Source organism: Musa acuminata, chromosome BXJ2-1 (assembly GCF_036884655.1).
Source record: "Musa acuminata AAA Group cultivar baxijiao chromosome BXJ2-1, Cavendish_Baxijiao_AAA, whole genome shotgun sequence".
NCBI lineage: Eukaryota > Viridiplantae > Streptophyta > Magnoliopsida > Zingiberales > Musaceae > Musa > Musa acuminata.
In genome coordinates, this window is record NC_088338.1 from 6,946,065 (window position 1) to 6,964,918 (window position 18,854).

Below are 18,854 nucleotides of genomic sequence, written 5' to 3' on the forward strand. Positions count from 1 at the left end.
TGATACTCACTGCTCCATATATGAGAGAAGTCCGAATAGATTTATAAAGAAGTCAATTATTTTGAAACCATACATATGCCCTTGTGATTACTCTCACTGAACATTTAACTTCAAATTGATAGATAGATAGAAAGATAGATATGATAAGAATTTTAAAAAAGGTTCAATCTGAATCAGTACTTTTAACCTCAAATTGAGTTTTGTAAATAAATGTTAACTGGAAGAGGATCTTAATATCTGAAGAGGCATATATCCTGCAATAGAATTCATAATAATAAATACAACATGCAAACAATCTATTTAATAATTATTGTTTTGAATCTTGTATTTTAATAATAATGTGACTTGTACATGCAACCATGAAAGATTGACGAACTGTTCTGGGAAATCTATAAGACTCGTCGCACATGAATGGATGCATTGAAACACAGAAAACGGGTATACTCATAAAAAATGGATGTCCTAATCCGTCTCCAACCAAAGACAACAATCAATAAAATCTGTAGCTCCATTTCCTTGCAACAGCATTCAACTAAGACAAAAGGCAGCTTTCATTTACATATAGCTCATCTGAAATCAGCTAAAGATTTACACAACAGAAGAAAATAAATCAAAATTCTAAGCAGAAATCAAAACTTTTGAAATGAAATTTTCTGATGGAAGAAACTGCATGGAGTCAAAATTTTACGAAATCTTGTCACTTTACGAAGCCACGAAATTTTAGGAAGCTATGAAATTTTGTCACTTCCATGCTTTCCTCCCCTGGAACTGCTTGCCTGACCGCCTTTGCCGCTGTTTTTTCTCCTGCCTAGAGCGAGCTACTTTTGCTCTTTTGGCAGCAAGAGGCATCTTCTTTTTATGTTCCTTTTGGCGATTGCTTAGACCACCCGTCTGTCAACAAATCGCAGATAAGCAATCGGTCTATTAATTCCAAAACAAGGTGACTGGTTAATGTAGACACTGAGAAGAGAATGACTAATGAAGGAGAAGGAAAAGCAAAAGGAGGCAGAGAGGAAGCTTTGATTTGCAGCAGGGAGATGGGGCGTGGCAGACGATCCTTTCCATTGTGTAAAAATTTTGCAGGCTGCCAACCAACATAGGAAAAGCAAAAGGAGGCAGAGAAGAACAGGATCTACATTCCACTTGGGGGATAATTAAAGAAGATTATCACCTTAGTTGAAATGCAGATCAGAAGTGTACCAGTTGCTCTGAAGACTAAAGCGCAGGATGTGAAAATAACAGCTTTTGAAAAAGCAAACCAAAAGTACTGAAGGAAACCAATTGCGAGCTTTAAACGAACATAGGCAAGATGTGTATCATAAAATATAGGAATGTCACTATATTTTAATCTGCACTAAAAACAAAAAATTGTCATGTAACAAGTCGTAAATCCAATGCAGGCTAACCTTTTTTTGTTTCACAGCAGTTCTGGCCTGATACTTTCCTCTATCCTCCCTCCCAGCTCTTACTAGGGCCAGTCGTTCCTCCTTGCTAAGCTTTCTTTTAATGTGGACCTAAAGAACAATAGTTCGTTGATGATAAAGAGAATTAGTTCAACTTAGACCAACTCACAAGCTTATGACATAAAATCATAATTTAAAGTAAAGAAAATGTAATCCAAAGTAAGAATAGCTACCAGTACATTAAAAAAAAATGCTAGCAGTACATCAACATCTAGCTATTCATCATGTTCTTTTAATAATAATCATACAAGCTCTCGTGCAGATATGCTTCCATCCAGTGATCAAAAGCATGGACCAGTGATCTCAAAAGAATCAATGCCTTGAACAACATATACAACACCAGAAATTTGCATTACAGAATGATAATATATGTGAGAGCTAAAATCGGATCAATTGGTACATTATTAAATGAGTTCATCAATTATACATATAGTTGGAACATTACAAAAGGAGTTTATCAACCTTACATAGTCACAGAATTACCAAATAGGGAAAAGAAAAAGAAAAATATTCATACCAAGAGAAAGGATGAGAGCTCACCTCTAGCATAGCAGGATCCACTGGCTTTATACTTAATTGCTCAGAAGAGGGAATTTTGAAAGATGAGACTTTCGAGTCTATACCCTTTCTCAAAAGACCTTGCTGAGCCATAACCAGCTTTGCTTCTTTCTTTGCCTATAAGATTCAAAAAAGAAAAAAGGCAAAGCTTATAAGATGCCTACATAGTGAGTGAATTTTGGTGATTAAAAATGTAATCAAGAATATACGATCCGTTATTTCATCGAACATTAAAAAATAATCAGAACACTAAAGAAGTTGATTCTCAGAAACACTAGCTTATGCAGATGTTACTATAACTTCATATCAGATAACACGAGCGTATGAGTAACAAAGTTCAATGAACAGTGTCAGAATTTTACTGAATCTATTTCACATAATTAAATGAAAAGTAGCACTAAGTTTCCGGTGAACACACCTTCAACTCTTTTATACGTTGAAAATCTTCATTAGAAAGAATTCCATCTGTTTCATCCGATGCTTTCTGTGACATCTTGGCCATTGTTAGTCTTTTAAGGGCGCGAAGACTTGATTCTGAAGTATTCAGTTGTCCAACATAATCCGCAAACTTCCTCTTCTTTGATTTGGCCTTCTCCTCTTCCTTTATTTCATCGTTGTCATCACTAGCACATTCATGATTACTGAGGTCATCATCATTGCAGATGCCATTGGATGACTTTTTCCTTGATGCATCTAGCTCACTGGAGATATCCATATTATCATCACTAAGATCCACATCTTCTTTAGTATCACTATCATATTCATCATAGGCAGCATTCTCATCAATATCATCATCAAGATCATCACCATCATCTTCCTCCCCATCAATGTTATCACTGTTACCAAAATCTTCTTCATTTTTTTCATCTGAAACCTCATCATCCTCTTCTTCATCTTCCATAGAATCAACCTCTTTCTCTGTCTCAGCATCACTGTCATACTCATCATCCAAATCTGATGCAGAAGCCTCAGCATCAGAACTATCAGTCACTGAGTTATCAACGTGTTCCAGCAACTCTATGTCAGGCACATCAGTAGCTATACTAACTTCTCCATATGCTTTTGGCCTTGCTTGGGGATTGACCGGACGGCCACGGTCCTTTTTGACCAATAAAGAAGGGCATATCTGAAAACAAATAAAGCTCAGAATAACAAACACAAGCTATACATCTGAAACAAAAATTGTTAGACTGAAATACATATTCCAACCTCTCTGAATAAAGTTATCAAGGAGCGAGCTGCTGAAGAAACTGCCTTCTCATGTGATTTTTTGTATAAGACCAGGTCTTGAAGCAGATCCTCATTCATTAACTGTAAATAACCAAAATGTGACAATTAGACAACTAGTTTCTTGTAGACATTTACATGCTTTTACAGGTACATATCTATTTCAAGTGGTGCACTATGCCACTATCCTTCTCAAATAATTTTATTATTTCTCAAATTGAAGCAAAAAAAAATAAAAAAAAACAAGATTACAATTAATTAATATGAAGATGGGTAAAATTTTGAAAAACAAAAAACATAATTATTAAGATAATTGCATCTAGAATTTGAGTAAGTAAACATTCAACGGAACCAAATGCACATTGAGTACTTTTTTGTGACAATGTATAGACGAAAAAAATTAGAATTCCATAACAAGTATAGTTCTTTCACAGATTCAACTTCCTAGAAAATCTGAAGGCACGTTATAAAAGTTCATCAAACTGTCAACATCTTGTATCTCAGATGGAGTCTGGCTAAACTGCAAATGTGACGAGATCGTGCTAAAGTGACAAGATGATATATTAAGTAGGCATGAACCATGGAATTGTGATGCATCTCATACAAGATGATGCAAATAATAAACCTGTCGCAAACAAACTTGAACAAATAATTGACTAAATGTAAAGCAATACCAAAGGCATCCTGATACAGATCTCCCTCACAACATTCAGCCCAACAGCAATGGCCTGACATGACAAATAAGAAAGTACATGATCAACAGTTCAACAATTAACATATGAAAATGACTGAAAGTAATATCATTTTCAGCAGTACCTCTGTGCGAGAACGATCATGCACAAACTGATTCACAATTTGTTTAAATAAGGGTTCAACCGCATCAGGAGGTATCTATTCAAATAAAAACAGCTTCAATGAGTTCTTCTATCTGAAGAACAGAACTGGGAACAGAATGGCTTGACTATGAATACTTAGAAAATCTACAGTAAAAACAGCACAACCATATCATGGCAGGCCTGGACAGCTGCAGCAAGCAAATCGGTGACATCACGTTGATGAGGCTGAAAAAAAATAAATACAAATAAGTATGGTTTCAAGTTAAAATACATATAAGCAAAAAAATCCTTGTTTACCTGAACATATTTTTGAAGAAACGGATAAAAATTTAACAAGATCAGACGGTGCAATCCAACAGTTCTGGCTATTACTTTCAACATCATCATCCTATCCTGCAACACAAAGTAACAAAAATAGTGGACAAAAGAAAATTTCATATATCAACCAATAAATAACACATGTAGTCTAACATAGAAGAGAAATTCCATTATAAATTACTGTTATCAGCTTAGTGTAGAGTGTGAACCAATCTACCAAAACATTGAAATGACCTTGACTATAGCCTTTCAATATAATAAATAAAATTCACCCATTCAAAACATTCTGAATAGAGTAAAGAGCCACATATAACTCTTTATAATACATCCCTATCTTAATCACATGTAGATTCAAGTATTCAGGCCAATTTTCCAAAACATTAATGATCTCGATGGAACTGCAGATCTTAAGAACTTAATCACTAGCAGGAAATTGAAGATAATGAACAATATAGAAAATCCTTCTTTTAATTAACAAGAACTTGCAGGCTAACAAAGCCACCACCAGACTTGCTATATAGATCAGCAAACATGATATTAAAGTACAAATTTCGAAAATAATAATAAGGTGCATGAGGAAAAGGATAACTACCTCAAAGCGTTCATTGCATCTTTGAAGGCGAGAGAACAGTTTCTCAGCGAAACCCTAAAGCAGCACCAAAAGAAAAAATTGTCAAGGAAGCATAAGGATTTAATTTACTGAACTATCATGCAAGGACCAACCAACCTGTGCATCTTTTAAATGAGTAAGAGGTGAATAGTAACTGGAGCTGTTACTTTGTGATGTTATTCGTTGCTGCCTTTTCATGTTGCGTATCACACGCTGCAACTTTGCCTTCTTTTTTTTCTTGCTGGCAACCGTACCTTTATGATTTGCCTAGAAGTAAAATAAGAAATAGTCAATTGAACAAGTTCCTAACTTTTTTTTAAAAAAATTGCTATGGTCTCACCACTCAAAAGAAACACAATGTTTACATGATCTAGATTAAATTTCAGCTGATGAGTTGCATGTGATGGAAACCAATTTCCAGACATGCATACAAAGAAAATCACAATATATTAAAATGCAAGTGATATCCACAGTTGCATACTTAACTTTTCTAATGCATAACCAAATTTGCATAACTGAAACTTGTGTTATTTATTAACAAGAAGGGAGACAAAGTTTATCTTTTAAAGTAAAGGTGGGGTTCTGCACATGACTGCATTCCCTGAAATCAACTAATAACCCACCCAAATAACCACTTACCCTTTGCAAAACCAAAAAAAACTAATAACCCCCTCCCAAATAGGGTTTTCAGATTATCAACAAGCACCACAATATTTTGGGTATAACTTGACAAGCAAAAGTTAGATTCATTTTGAATAACTCCATGAATAGTGATTAATAATTCCAGAAGATTTATTTCTGTTATTTGTCTCAGTTCTTTAACATGGTTTACTTCAGGTTACCCTCGGTCAGCTTCAGTACTAAAATTTACAATCTAACCACTAGAACAATTTATTTTAATTGACTGTAGGAAACAGATACAGTGCTTCCATATGATCAAAAGAATAAAACCTGAACTACTTAAGCATGCAAGACCTTGTAAATAGCTTCTCGGCTAAGAGTAATAGGCTGTTGACTAGTTGTATCATCTTCACTGCTTGAGGCTTCACTGTCATCCTCCTCTTCAATTTGTTCATAACCAAGAAGAAATGAGAGAGCAGATATCATAATCCTGAACACATAAAAGCTCCCTATAAGTTAAAGATGTATAAGTGTAAAAAGAAGAAAAGAATAAGCTAAAATTGGCAACAAAGTGCACGAGGATTTTCCCAATGTAGAATCTGCGCTTAACTAAATGCACAAAGAAATATTTTTGTTGTGAAACAATAATGCTGAGGTTTAACAAAGCCAAGATTCGTCGAGGCTGTAAAGGCTCAAAGTGGATATGACTTAATTACAAGCCTAAAGATTATGTAGAATCTGATCAGACTCTTGTTGAAACTGATCAAGATTATGTCAAAGTTCAGACAACCAGAGTTAGGACTTACAAGAAGTTTTACAACCTAAAATCATGCCTATCTCAAGACTAACATGAGCCTTATTTGAAGCTTGATTAAATATACTTCAATTGATCTCAACTTTTAAACTTTACATATATCAATTTTTATTTAATTTATGCCATATATTTAAATCTTTTACCAGTTCATAGGTTATACATGAGTAATGACTCATGGATGCCAACAGATTGTGGAATTAAAAATTATTTTAATGAACACAAAACATCTCTTTGACACCCCATATCAAACTACATCAATCATTCATGAAATTTTATTTATTTAAAAAAATATGAAATATATATTTGAACAATTAGAGTCCAGTTTGACAGAACCCAACTAATTGCAAGCCCAGTTTGGCTTGAATTTGATTCAGGCCCGCACTTAGCTGTTTTGTTTCCGATGCTGGCTTAATTGAGCTCAATTCAGCTTGAATCAGAATGAGTTTGAGCTGTTTATCAACAGCTACATTAAATTAACAGTCCTATATAGCACCACAGGTGCAGACTTGACCAAACTACATACCTTGAAGATGAATGGAAACAGGCAGTGCAAATGGCATTAGCTGTACGATCATCAAACCACACCCTCCGTCTGTGCAGATCACAAAGAATAACAAGAGACCTTTTGGCCCTCTGTTCCTCGTCCCCCTACAAAAGGAAAACTTAATGATGTTGGTACAAGGTCATGATTATAGATCTCAACGGGAATAGAATAGAGAGAAGATTAAAGAATCAGAAGTCTAAAAGGCAGTTAACGGCATCCAATAAACCAAGATCATCACAAGCTAAAATATTTAAAAAATAAAATACATACCTGCAGCATCAAAAAAAGAGTATTCTGCAGTTTGCGATTCTTGGCTTCGTTCTTGTGTTTCTGGTTCATGCGTCGAATGTTATGTACTACATGTGAAAAGGCCAGTTTTCTTAAGGTCCGATCACCAAGAATCTGAAGGTCCATAAACAATTCGAGAGTTTCTTCAATATCAATGATCTGGAAACAAAAAAAAAAGTAACCAATGTGATGTTAAAGTCCGTCGAAGATTAAAACAAGAACAGAATTATTTCCAATCAAAACAAGAAAAATTCAAGATGTCATCAATTCTTCAAACAATCATTCACACAATTTGTAAATCCCATATTCCAAAAAGAAAAAGAATTCAGCGTTCCAACCTTTCTATTGACGAGGAGGATCAGGGCTTGCGCAAGATGGCACCTCAACGACGACGGAAGGCCCCGGGAGTCGACACGAAGGAGGTCGGCGATCTGTCGGGGGAAGTTTGCAAGCTTCTCTGGGTAGAAAGGGGTGACATGGGCGAGAAACATGGCAAAGTCCCCGAGATCCTTGGCTAGGGAGAGGTCGGAGGAGGGCCTGAGGGCGGACTGGTGGCGGAAGAGGTGGAGGGAGGACTCGAAGTGGCGGTAGAGGAGTTGGAGCTCCGCCTCGTACCCATCGGGATCGCACTTCATCTTGGACTGCAGCGCCGGGAGGCTCAGCTTGTCCGCTGTCCGACCGGCAGCCGAGAGGGACTCCGGCGAGAGGAGAATAGCGGAAGCGGCGGCCGGCGTCGACATCTTGGAAACCAAGGAGAGATCGAAGCAGCCCGCTCCGCCCCAAAAACCCTAAGCAGTTGACCGGTCACCTACCATTTAAAGCGGCCTTTCTCTCACAAAAATAAATATACTAAATAATATTTTTATCCATTAAAGCTATTTTTTTATGTATAATTAACTTATAAAAAGAAAATGATAAAAAATGTCCTATAAAAATTTATCAGATACTAATATATTTAATTTAAAAATAAATATAAAATTGTTTCAATTTTTTGAAAGATACTGACTATTAAGTGGTTAACACTTTTTTGAATTATTGAAATATTTTATTTCGATTATTTTTAAGTCATAAAGACTTACAGATTATTGGAATATTTTGCAATGCATTAGGTACTATTGATATGTATAGATGAAGATATCATGTTAATATATTTCGTACTCAAATTTTATCGATCCAAATCAGTCGATAACAATACAATCTTAAATAAAGTTTCAAATTTTTCTTTAATTAAAATATCAAACATGTTCAAAATGTATAATTTAAGTGTAATATTTCACTGATGATTAGTAAAATCTGAGTTGACCTAATATTTTGCAAAGTACAGTGACCTTTATCTTTGTTTATAAATAATCACATCGAATCTTCCTTATTTTTTTTGAGCATTCATCCCAAATGGATACTCTGTTTTCCTCTTCTCATTCTTATGCCGGTCGAGAAGTTTGATAGGGTGCTTAATTACTCATGCGATCACCTCTGACACAAAATTGACGAGTTGATATGACAGTTGAATGGAAACACTGCCATTGCTGAATGCTTACTTACATACTGGGAGAGAGAAGATGCTTATACCAAGAACTACAAAGCAGCAGACAACGTATGTGCATGCGTGGCTACCAACGATCCAGAACTATGATGTTGCTTCTCACGTTGCGGGTGCCATCCGACCACGTGATGTACCCAAGAACGTTGATGGGTTTCTGATTGGGTTTGTTCGGCTTCGCCTCCACGGTGTACGTCTTCTCCTCCCCGACGCTCTTGAACTCGAGGATCGACGGAGTCACCGACAGTGTGATCCCGACGGGCTGCGTGACCTGCACCTTGTACGTGCCAGGCGGGCCGACGTTCTTCACGGTGCGCGTCGCGGTCGCCGTCGTCGTGGGGTAGCGGATGGCTATCATGGGGTAGTTCAGGTTGTGCTCCTCGATCTTCTGCTTCGGGCACGCATAGGGCGGGTCGGTGAAGTGGGCGAGCTGAGTTGAGTTATATCCCATCGAGCACAGCAGGTCCAAGAAGTCGGTGGGCTTCAGGTCGTACACCAAACCCGGATCCATCGCACTGTTCGGCTGAATGTTCCCAGCTCCGAATCTCCATGGATCGGTTTGTGATCCCATAAAGTTCTTAATCGGATTCCCTGCGTCGTCCAGAATTGTTGCTGCCAAAGGAAGACTAACCATTCAGCATCAAAACTACAAACACAGAGAGAGAGTGAGTGAGAGTGAGAGAGAGAGAGAGAGTCATACCGGTAGTTAAAATTGCGGATTTAATGGCAGCAGGGCTCCAATCTGGATGGAGAGTTTTGAGGAGACCGACGACGCCGGCAACATGAGGGCACGCCATCGAAGTGCCAGATAACAGATGATAAGGAACGGAAGGATTGAGAAAATCCTTATCTTTCTTTGGAGCTTGACTGTAGGCAGCAAGAATGTTCACTCCCGGTGCAGCGACGTCGGGCTACGCAAGAAACTACGATGAGCAACGAGGGTTACGGACGAGATCAAACGAACAAGCAAAAAGCGACACCTTTGTGATCAGTGGGTTATGGTAATTGGGTCCAGGAGAAGAGAAGTAGGCCACCGCAGGCGCCTGCCGGCCCGTCTTTAGCTCCGTCGTCGGCCCGGAGATCGAAAGGTCATTTGATCTACAGTCATCCATCGACATGTTACGAGGACGTATACGGAAGAGATGATAAGAAGTCGAGTGTTCCTCTGTACTTGGAGTCACGGATGTTCGATTGAAGAGCTTGACCATCTTTTTCGGAGATCAGCAGATGCGCCTGGTCCATGAAGGCGGTCATCAGGAAGTTGTCGCCGCGTTTATTGTTGTCGATGACAATCGTTCCGGCGGCGCCAGGCACCTGAGGGAAGTCGTCTAGTAGAGGCGGCGGAGGACCACGCTGGCACAAGACGATCTTGCCCTCCACCTTTGCAGCATCGATGGAATGCGGCTCGCACAACGTGCTACAGATGATGACCAACAGTTCTCGCTTCAACTCTCGGAAACGGTACATGGAATGCATGAATTTAAGTGCTTACGCGTCATCCTCGGAAGCATTAGCAGCTATGACGTCGACAGCTCTGATCAATGTGTATTTCTTCCCTGTATCAAGAGATTTCAGCGTGAAGCTCCTCCCCTGAGAAGAAGATCCATTGATTAGAATTGTTTCCTACGTTTTCTGAGCTTAGATCAGCACGAGAAAGTAGAGGAAGGAAGGAGATGGAATCCGACCTGTATCTGCTTGTTGTTGGTGGAAGTAATGGTCTGTTTGAAGTCCCTGTCGATGGTGCTGGCGGCCACGGTGATCACCCAGGGGGCGGCGTTGTTCACGGCCCCTAAAAGGAAAGGACCGCTGTTGCCGGCTGAGCACGCCACGGTGATGCCTTTGGCAACAGCGTGAAACGCACCGATCGCGGAGCTGTCGCTGAAGTAATCCACGCTTCCCGCGCCGCCTCCGAGAGAGACGGAGATGACGTCGACGCCGTCTTGGATGGCGGCGTCGAAGGCCGCGAGCAAGTCGGCGCCGTTGCACTGACCACTGCAGCTGGCGGTGGGAGGCGCGTTGGGCTCGTCGCACAGGTTCCAGCACACTTTGTATGCCGCGACGCGGGCGTGCGAGGAGCCGCCCTTGGCCGTTCCCTTGGCGTTGCCGAGGACCTCAACGTCGGGGACGAAGTTGCCGGCGGCGGTGGAGAGGGTGTGGGTGCCGTGCCCGTTGTGGTCGCGCGGGGACGTCACATTGAGCGTCACGTTGTTTGCGGCCTCGAAGCCGTGATAGAATGACTTCGCTCCGATGAGTTTCCTGCATCAACCGGAAGAACACAACGTTGGATTCCCACCATACCATGAATCCCAAACTGATCTGAAAACTAAGATATCCTCTGATAGATTGCATTCACTTGTTGCAAGTAACTCCATCTGTCGGATCTTTTTGGCACTCTCCTTTCCACCTCGTTGGGACGTCGCCGAAGCCATCGTCTTTGAAGCTCGCCGACTCAGGCCACACACCTGAAGCATCAGGGATTAAGGAGATGAAGAAGGAGCAAACAAGATCACACTGCTCGAAAGGGTTAGGAAGCGCACCGGAGTCGATATTAGCGATGATGGAGTCGCTGCCATACTTCGCTGCGGTCCAAATGGACGAATTCGACACACTACCGTCGTCTCCTTCCACGTGAAGGAAGGCCCATGACCGTGTAGTCTGCAGCTCGTAGTTGATGCTCTCAAACACGGATAAAACACCAGGATGCTCTGCAAACAAGAAGTTGATTCATGAAAGCACTTGTTTCAGCATGAAAGAGATGGACAGGGTACTGACCTCTGATCAGAGTCGCTTCTTCTTCTTCCAGTGTTGCGGCAAACCCATTGATATGCTTGTTGTAGGAGTAGAAGATGGTTTCCCCAGCCTTCTCCTTGCTACAGAAAACTCGAGCATGAATATGAGACATCTACAAGATCAATATAAGGCAAATCTGCCTGCCTGTAACTCTTAGGTACCTTCCCAGCAGAGATCCCAGCAGCTCGTAGTGAGAGTCTGTGGCTCGAGCGTAATCTTCTACAGTAGCTTGGGGGCCATGAGAGTGTGCACCAAGGTACACAATATAAGGCTGCAATGGAGCAGAACACAAAATGAGGAGTTGCTTTACTGGAAATCACATTATGTAGCGAATTGCTGCACTGCACTGCTAACCTTCTTGCCGGCGACCACTGCATTCTGAAACAACGAGAGAACAAGAGTTGCAGAAAGAAGAAAGAGTGATCTGCTTGTTTGAATCCCCATGATTCTGTTCCTCGATCGACACTTGGTTCGCTGAAGGCCTAAGGCTCTTATAGCAGGAAGAATTTGTTACGCAACCTTAGAATGAGTTTTTGTTGTAATGGTATTATAGCCTCATCCTGGAATCTTATCCTATTGATTAAGGATGCAATTTTTAACAAAGAATATATTTGATAAGGAATATTCTAACAACTAATCTCATCCTTCGTTGACCCTTATAGATACCATACCCTTTGGACAAAACGTCAAAGTTTTACTATCATTACAGACTTGTTTTCCCTCATGATGGAACGCTAGATAGAAGGTATTATAATCATTGCAAATAATTCTCTCGATCCAACATGTATAAAAGCCGACCCACGGTGCCAGCCCAGAAGTTCAATCTCTTGAGAATAGTCCCTTTAGACTGTAAACTATCCCAAAGCTAACTTAAGCATCGAAGGAGTTGGGTAAAGAAACACCCTTCATGAACACATCAATGAGCCATAATCCACTTCGGCCCAGTCTCGAGCCCACCTCGGATGCTCGGACTTCACCTGACATTTGCCTCAGTGCCACCTCACACACCATAAGCCTCCATTAATCACCTCCTAATTATTAGGGAACCTTATCATATAGATATTTTGTTGTAATCGTGTTTTTGATGATAACCTTATCCTATAGATTAAGGATGCAATCTTCTCCAAAAATTTATGATAACTTTGGATTAAGGATGCAATCTTCTCTAGAAATTTCTAAACACAAAATCTATCTGATAGAAAATATTTTGATAACTAATCTAATTTTATCAGTTGGTTGTCATAGGGGTGCCAATGTAAAAAATGAGGGCCTAGTCACCTCCCATGAGGCCATGACATGGAGGCAGCTATAGCTTGCTGACCCTCGTGGATGATAGTTTATAGGGGCCATTTGGGTCGGCCCTATCGGCCTCTGTGGATAGCAATCTATGAGCGACTGTTCGGATCTACCCCCCTCGATCGACCCCCATGGATAAAATGCCAAAGGAAGGCATCATGTTACAGTCATTATAGGTATGCCACCCTCGTGGACAGAACATTAGAGGGATGACATTATAATCGTTATAGACCTATCACTAATGTGGATGGAATACTAAAGGGAAGGTGTTATGATCGTTACAAATGATTTACTCAATCAGACAAGTATAAAAGTTGACTCTTAATGCTAGCCGAAGGGTTGGATCTATTAGGAAACCTAAGGCAGCATCATATGTACAATGAAAGAATAAAAAATAAAAATATCATATTTCTCGTAGAAAAAAGTTTCTCATTATCTTGCGAAGATTTGTGTGTAAAAAAATTTGTAAAACTAAAAACTACGCATATATAAAAGATTCATTACCTAAGGAGATCATATATCCCTGAAAACTTATAGATTTATATGAGAGGAAAGGAGGTCAGATGTCCCCATCTCTAGCGGTGATGAACATGGTAGATGTATGAGATTTCTCTTAGAATTTTTCATGCCAAATCTTTTGACCATGGTATCTATGTACCTGGACTGAGACAAGCCAATCAACCACTTGGATATATCTCTATAAATCTGAATCTCTAAGATATAGGATGATTCTCCTAAGTCCTATATGGAGAAATGTCTAGATAGATAGACTTTACTATAAAGAGCATTCATTCATACATATAGTACCAAGAAGGTGATAGCGCTCCATCTTACCTTTCTGTATACACAAGGCTCATCTTCATTCTTAACGAAGTCATAAGATTTGATCATCTCATCAAATCTTATGTTCCAACTTCGGGAAGCTTACTTTAGTCCATAGATGAACTTAACAACCTGCATACCTTATCTAAACTTTCTTTAGACATAAATCCCTTAGGTTGTATCATATACACCTCTTCCTCGAGGTTGTCATTGAGGAACATAGTTTTCACGTCCATCTGTCAGATCTCATAATCATGGTGTGCTACAATAGCCAATATAATTTTGATGGATTTTAGCATAACTACGGATGATAAGATTTCGTCATAATCAACACCTTGCATTTGACAATACCCCTTAGCCACTAGCCTTGCTTTATAGGTCACACATTTCCATCTACTTCGATCTTCTTCTTGAAGAGTCACTTGAAACCAATGGGTACGATACTTTCAGGTGCATCAACTAGGTTCTAAACCTTATTAGAGTCCATGAAATCCAACTCAGAATCCATGGCTTCTTGCCACTTCCTAGAGTCTATACTTGTAATAGTCTTCTCATAAGTATGAGAATCAATATCCTAAACATCATCTCTTCTGATATGTCTCACATATCTCTCAGGAGGATGGAGTACTCTATCGAACATATGTAAAGTCAAAACTTAGTGTGCTAGATACTTGAACAAAGTCGGGTTGTGGAATGATGTTTGAGCTAGGTTCTCCAACTTCGTTCAACTCTATCATACTCCTATTGTCTCCACCAAGAATGTATTCCTTCTTAAGGAACACCACTTTCTTGGCTACAAAGATCTTTTGATCATCGTGGTGATAGAAATAACATCCACAAGTTTTCTTGGGATATCCCACGAACTTATACCATTCTATCATGGATTCCAACTTATAAGTATTGTGTCTCTTGTCGTGGGCGAGATAGCCTCAAATTTTAACGATATTGATATCAACATTTTTTCTTTTCCATATATTATATTATATAGACATTACCGACTTAGTTGAACTCTGTTCGGAAGATAAACTGCATACTTTATGGTGTATCCCCAGAATATGATAGGTAGGTTGGCGAAACTCATCATGGATCGCACCATGTCTAATAGCATGCGATTGCTCTTTTTCGATATAATATTTTAATTTTAATAAAATTTAATTTAAAAATTAAAATCATGAGAAAAAGTTGATAATTAGGTTACCTCAATCTTAGTTTTAGGTGGGGATGTTCAAATCTTAGTTTTAGGTAGGGGTGTTCAAATTGGTTCAAATCATTTTTTTAGCTCAAATTAAAACTGATTTGAATTAATTCAAAATTAATTAATCTGGTTCGATGAATCAATTAATCATTTTAACTTAATCAAATTAATATTTTATAAATTTAAAATGATTTAGTTTAGTTTAAATTGGTTAATCACATAAAAAAGATAGTTATAGCTTTCAAAATCAAACTATTGGTGAATAAGTTTAGATCGAATCAACTTTGAATTAGTTTAAATTTAGTTTCGATTTAATTTTATTTTCTAATTCAATTTGAACACTCCTAGTTTCAGTTTAGTTGTAGACTAGTATAAATAATTTCAACAAATTTTAAAATTAAAATTAAATTTAAAATCATAAGAATATAAAATGAGTGGGGTCTATAGGGTATATTTCTTAATTAATTATATTTTAATTTTAATAAAATTTAAATTGATAATTAGATTACTTTAATCTTAGTTTTTTTAAGGTGTGTTCAAATCAGTTCTAATTAATTTAAATCGATTAAAAATCAATTAATTTGGTTCAGTTAATCGGTTAATCAATTGAACTCAATCGAATTAATATCTTCTAAATTCAAATTGATTAATCAAATAAAAAAATTAAATTGAAATTAAAATCAATTAACTAGGTTACTTCAATATTAGTTTTAGGCAAGGGTGTTGGAATTCTTTCAAATCATTTTTTTAGTTTGAATCAAAACTGATTTAAATCGATTCAAAATTAATTAATCTAATTCAATTAATTAGTTAATCAGTTGATTTCAATCGAATTAATATATTCTAAATTAATCTAAAACTAATTAGTTTAACTTTAAAATCAAACTACTGGTGATTCAATTCAGTTTGGATTCAATTTAATTTTCTAATTCGATTTGAACACCCATAGTTTTAGATTAGTGATAGACCACATAAATAATTTTAATAAATTCATATTTTAAATTAATTTTAAATTTAACAATTAAAATAATAAGAAAACAAAATGAGTAGGGTTCGTAGCTTAGTGGTAGAGCATTCAGCTGTAGAAATCAACACCAACAATCCCTAAAATTAAAATTGAAGTAACCTAATTATAACCTTTTAATTACTTTTTTCTTATGATTTTAAATTTAAATTTAATATAAATTTAAAATTTATTAAAATTATTTATGCTGGTTTATCAGACCCAATTCGAATCAATTCGGATCCAATTTGAATTTTCTTGTCTTTGTTTTATGTTAGCATCTTTGCTTTAAGAGAATAATATTTTATAAAATATTTTTTATATGGTAATTTCATACATTTGAACGTGTGTTTTTATGGTAATCTCTTTTATTATGTTGATGATGCTAACATGCATATCATTGTCTTGCATTTACAAAAGCTTGGGCCCATTTATTAACTGCGTTCATCATACCGATATATGTCACCTCATAAAATTATTGTTCCATTTGTTAGATAAATCCAACGAAATTATTAAAATATTCATAAATAATTGCCTGTTTGATTTTTTCTTATTCTAGTTTACTAATATATATATATATATATATATAATTTTGGTAGATTTTTACGAAACTTATGAGAAGTCTTATCATATATGTTGGTGTAAACAACTTTAAGCCGTGGCCTCGGGGTCGATGTGGCCTGGTTCAGGTTCGAATGATGGGGGATTTCCCTGGGATGTTCCTCGAGACTGCTGAGGTGGCCGGTCACGGGGGTCGACCGGGACGGGGTCGTCGTTTCCTCGGGGAAGGGGACTCCCCGCTTGGGCATTCAGTGGGGACCCTCAGCTTCGCACCTGTACAAAGGTCGGGTCAGGGAGCTTGGCCCGACCCCTCCGACGATCAAGTTAGTGGTGAAGGGGGTTTCTTTAGCTGAGTTGTCTCTTTTTCTCCCCCCCCCCCCTCCTCGTTCCGTTTAGCATGCGAGGGTATTTATAGGGAAGCTTACTATGCCCGCTTGCAGGGGCAGGCTCATACTCCTGATAGCATCTGACACTGGCGTTGACGTGGTGTGAAGGACTGAGCCTGAACAAGTCATTAATGCACCTCGACCGGCGTTCCGGTTCGTTTGACTAGGTGTTGTCGGGTCGATCGAGGCGTGAGGCGTTATCTGGGGCAGCTGACATCAGTCCGAGTCATTATTATCCTCATCAATATACATTTTATTTATAAAATATTAATATAATGATAATATATCGTGTGTTTAGTTATCAAATATTTTTTTTTCTCATTATTAATATAACTTTATATCTGTGCTTTGGCAATACCGTCTTCGTCCTGATTCATTTGTACTTCACTGTCTCAGATGTTGAACACTCGTTTCCACCTCCCAAATTGGGCACCAAACTTGTCACGATTAGAGATTGAATACGCGTCACCACCAATCAAACCCCCTTCATCTCCAAATTGCTTGGCCACAGGAGGAGGACATAATAAACAATTTGACCTGCACAGTAGTCTATGAACCCTAAATTCCTGCGACCATTGGACCATCGAAAAGTGCATCATAAATGCATTGCAAAGACCTACAACTCAGGAGCAGCACTTCCCCTCTTTCGATCACCACTTCATCCTTCCCTGGCTTGCCCTGCTCCCCCAAACAGGTCTCTCGCTCTCTGTTTCTCTCCATTGGTCTCAGCACCATGTCCATCGTTCCCATTCTCACCTCTTTCCAGAATTCTAGAGATCCATGATATGTTGATGTCTTGCTTTCTCCACTCTGTGTCTTAAAGATCCCATTTTTATCATGCAGAACTGATCCAGATCCCTCACTTTTCTCTCCCCACTAAATCTAACCATCAAAACTGGAAATTTCTCCCCTTCTCCTCGATAAGTTTGGATTTTGATTTGGTTTTTATGTAAAAGATCAGATTTTGACCTGTGTTTTGCCTTGTTTCTTTTTTGGGTTCTGATCAGAGTGGATGGATCAACCGGGCCAGACCGCGCCGCCGATGATCGGCGTCGCCACCGGGGTTCCCTACGCCGCCGCTGCCGCAGCGTCCGCCGGCGGCCCCTACCAGGCCTACCAGCATCTCTACCAGCAGCAGCAGCAACAGCAGCAGCAGCAGCTCCAGATGTTCTGGGCCGACCAGTACCGCGAGATCGAGCAGACCACCGACTTCAAGAACCACAGCCTGCCGCTCGCGCGGATCAAGAAGATCATGAAGGCCGACGAGGACGTGCGCATGATCGCCGCCGAGGCCCCCGTGGTCTTCGCCAGGGCCTGCGAGATGTTCATCCTCGAGCTCACGCACCGGTCCTGGGCCCACGCCGAGGAGAACAAGCGCCGCACCCTGCAGAAGAATGACATAGCCGCCGCCGTCTCCCGCACCGACGTCTTCGACTTCCTCATCGATATCGTGCCGAGGGAGGAGGGTAAGGAAGACGTGGCACGCCCGCTCGGGGCCCCGCCGACCGACCCCATGTCCTACTACTATGTCCAGCAGTAGCAGCATCCACACCGTGAGCTCCCTGCCAGGCTCTCCTTCTCGTGTTCCTTGCCTCTATAATCTATCAGCTCTGGTTACTCTTATGGAGAGAGTGGCTGGTTCTGAGAAGGACTTGCTTGCCATGTTCTTTGTATGGTTTGCAACACTATATTCCATGTCAGGCACTGTTATTAAGCTTAATTGTGGTGTTAAAATGCTTAATTCCGATTGATTACATGTTCGATTTAGCGAGAAAGGGATCACGAGAGTTTCCATGCTTATGTTTGCGGAATTTACAGGGGGATTTCGAAGCCTCAGTGATTACTTAGCGAGCAATTCGCTTATCCGAGTTGTTGGAATTCGGCTTTTGCTTGATGTATATTTTTGTTTGTGTAGTGATTGTAATTAGTATTAGAACCAATAATCGATCAAATTGAATCTGAATATTCTGTAGTTTGTTTTG

General features: G+C 39.2%; 3 protein-coding genes across 4 annotated transcripts; 1 reads left to right on the plus strand and 2 right to left on the minus strand.

Moving 5' to 3' along the window:
• Positions 1-490: 490 nt before the first annotated feature.
• Positions 491-8,077, minus strand: LOC135598679 (uncharacterized). Of its 2 annotated transcripts, none has more exons than XM_065092866.1 (15): positions 7,618-8,077; positions 7,262-7,393; positions 6,971-7,095; positions 5,988-6,123; positions 5,130-5,279; positions 4,995-5,048; positions 4,382-4,477; positions 4,250-4,309; positions 4,065-4,139; positions 3,923-3,976; positions 3,231-3,332; positions 2,440-3,147; positions 2,004-2,138; positions 1,407-1,514; positions 491-891 (listed from the first exon to the last, which is right to left on the minus strand). In XM_065092866.1, exons 1-15 carry the CDS (start codon positions 8,017-8,019, stop codon positions 742-744), a joined length of 2,487 nt encoding a protein of 828 aa, XP_064948938.1. In that variant the 5' UTR covers positions 8,020-8,077; the 3' UTR covers positions 491-741. The 2 variants fall into 2 exon arrangements, with proteins under 2 accessions (XP_064948938.1, XP_064948937.1); XM_065092865.1 differs by having other exon boundaries at positions 7,262-7,438.
• Positions 8,078-8,817: 740 nt separating this feature from the next.
• LOC103995425 (subtilisin-like protease SBT5.3) lies at positions 8,818-13,963 on the minus strand. Its single transcript, XM_065091453.1, has 12 exons — positions 13,868-13,963; positions 11,964-11,987; positions 11,761-11,880; positions 11,592-11,685; positions 11,357-11,524; positions 11,173-11,281; positions 10,505-11,075; positions 10,312-10,409; positions 9,991-10,236; positions 9,800-9,917; positions 9,520-9,730; positions 8,818-9,431 (listed from the first exon to the last, which is right to left on the minus strand). The coding sequence occupies exons 1-12, from the start codon at positions 13,961-13,963 to the stop codon at positions 8,890-8,892; spliced, it is 2,397 nt and encodes a 798-aa protein (XP_064947525.1). The 3' UTR covers positions 8,818-8,889.
• Positions 13,964-17,431: 3,468 nt separating this feature from the next.
• Positions 17,432-18,626, plus strand: LOC135598681 (nuclear transcription factor Y subunit C-6-like). The gene is made up of 2 exons (XM_065092867.1): positions 17,432-17,566; positions 17,880-18,626. The coding sequence occupies exon 2, from the start codon at positions 17,885-17,887 to the stop codon at positions 18,410-18,412; it is 528 nt and encodes a 175-aa protein (XP_064948939.1). The 5' UTR covers positions 17,432-17,566; positions 17,880-17,884; the 3' UTR covers positions 18,413-18,626.
• Positions 18,627-18,854: the final 228 nt, after the last annotated feature.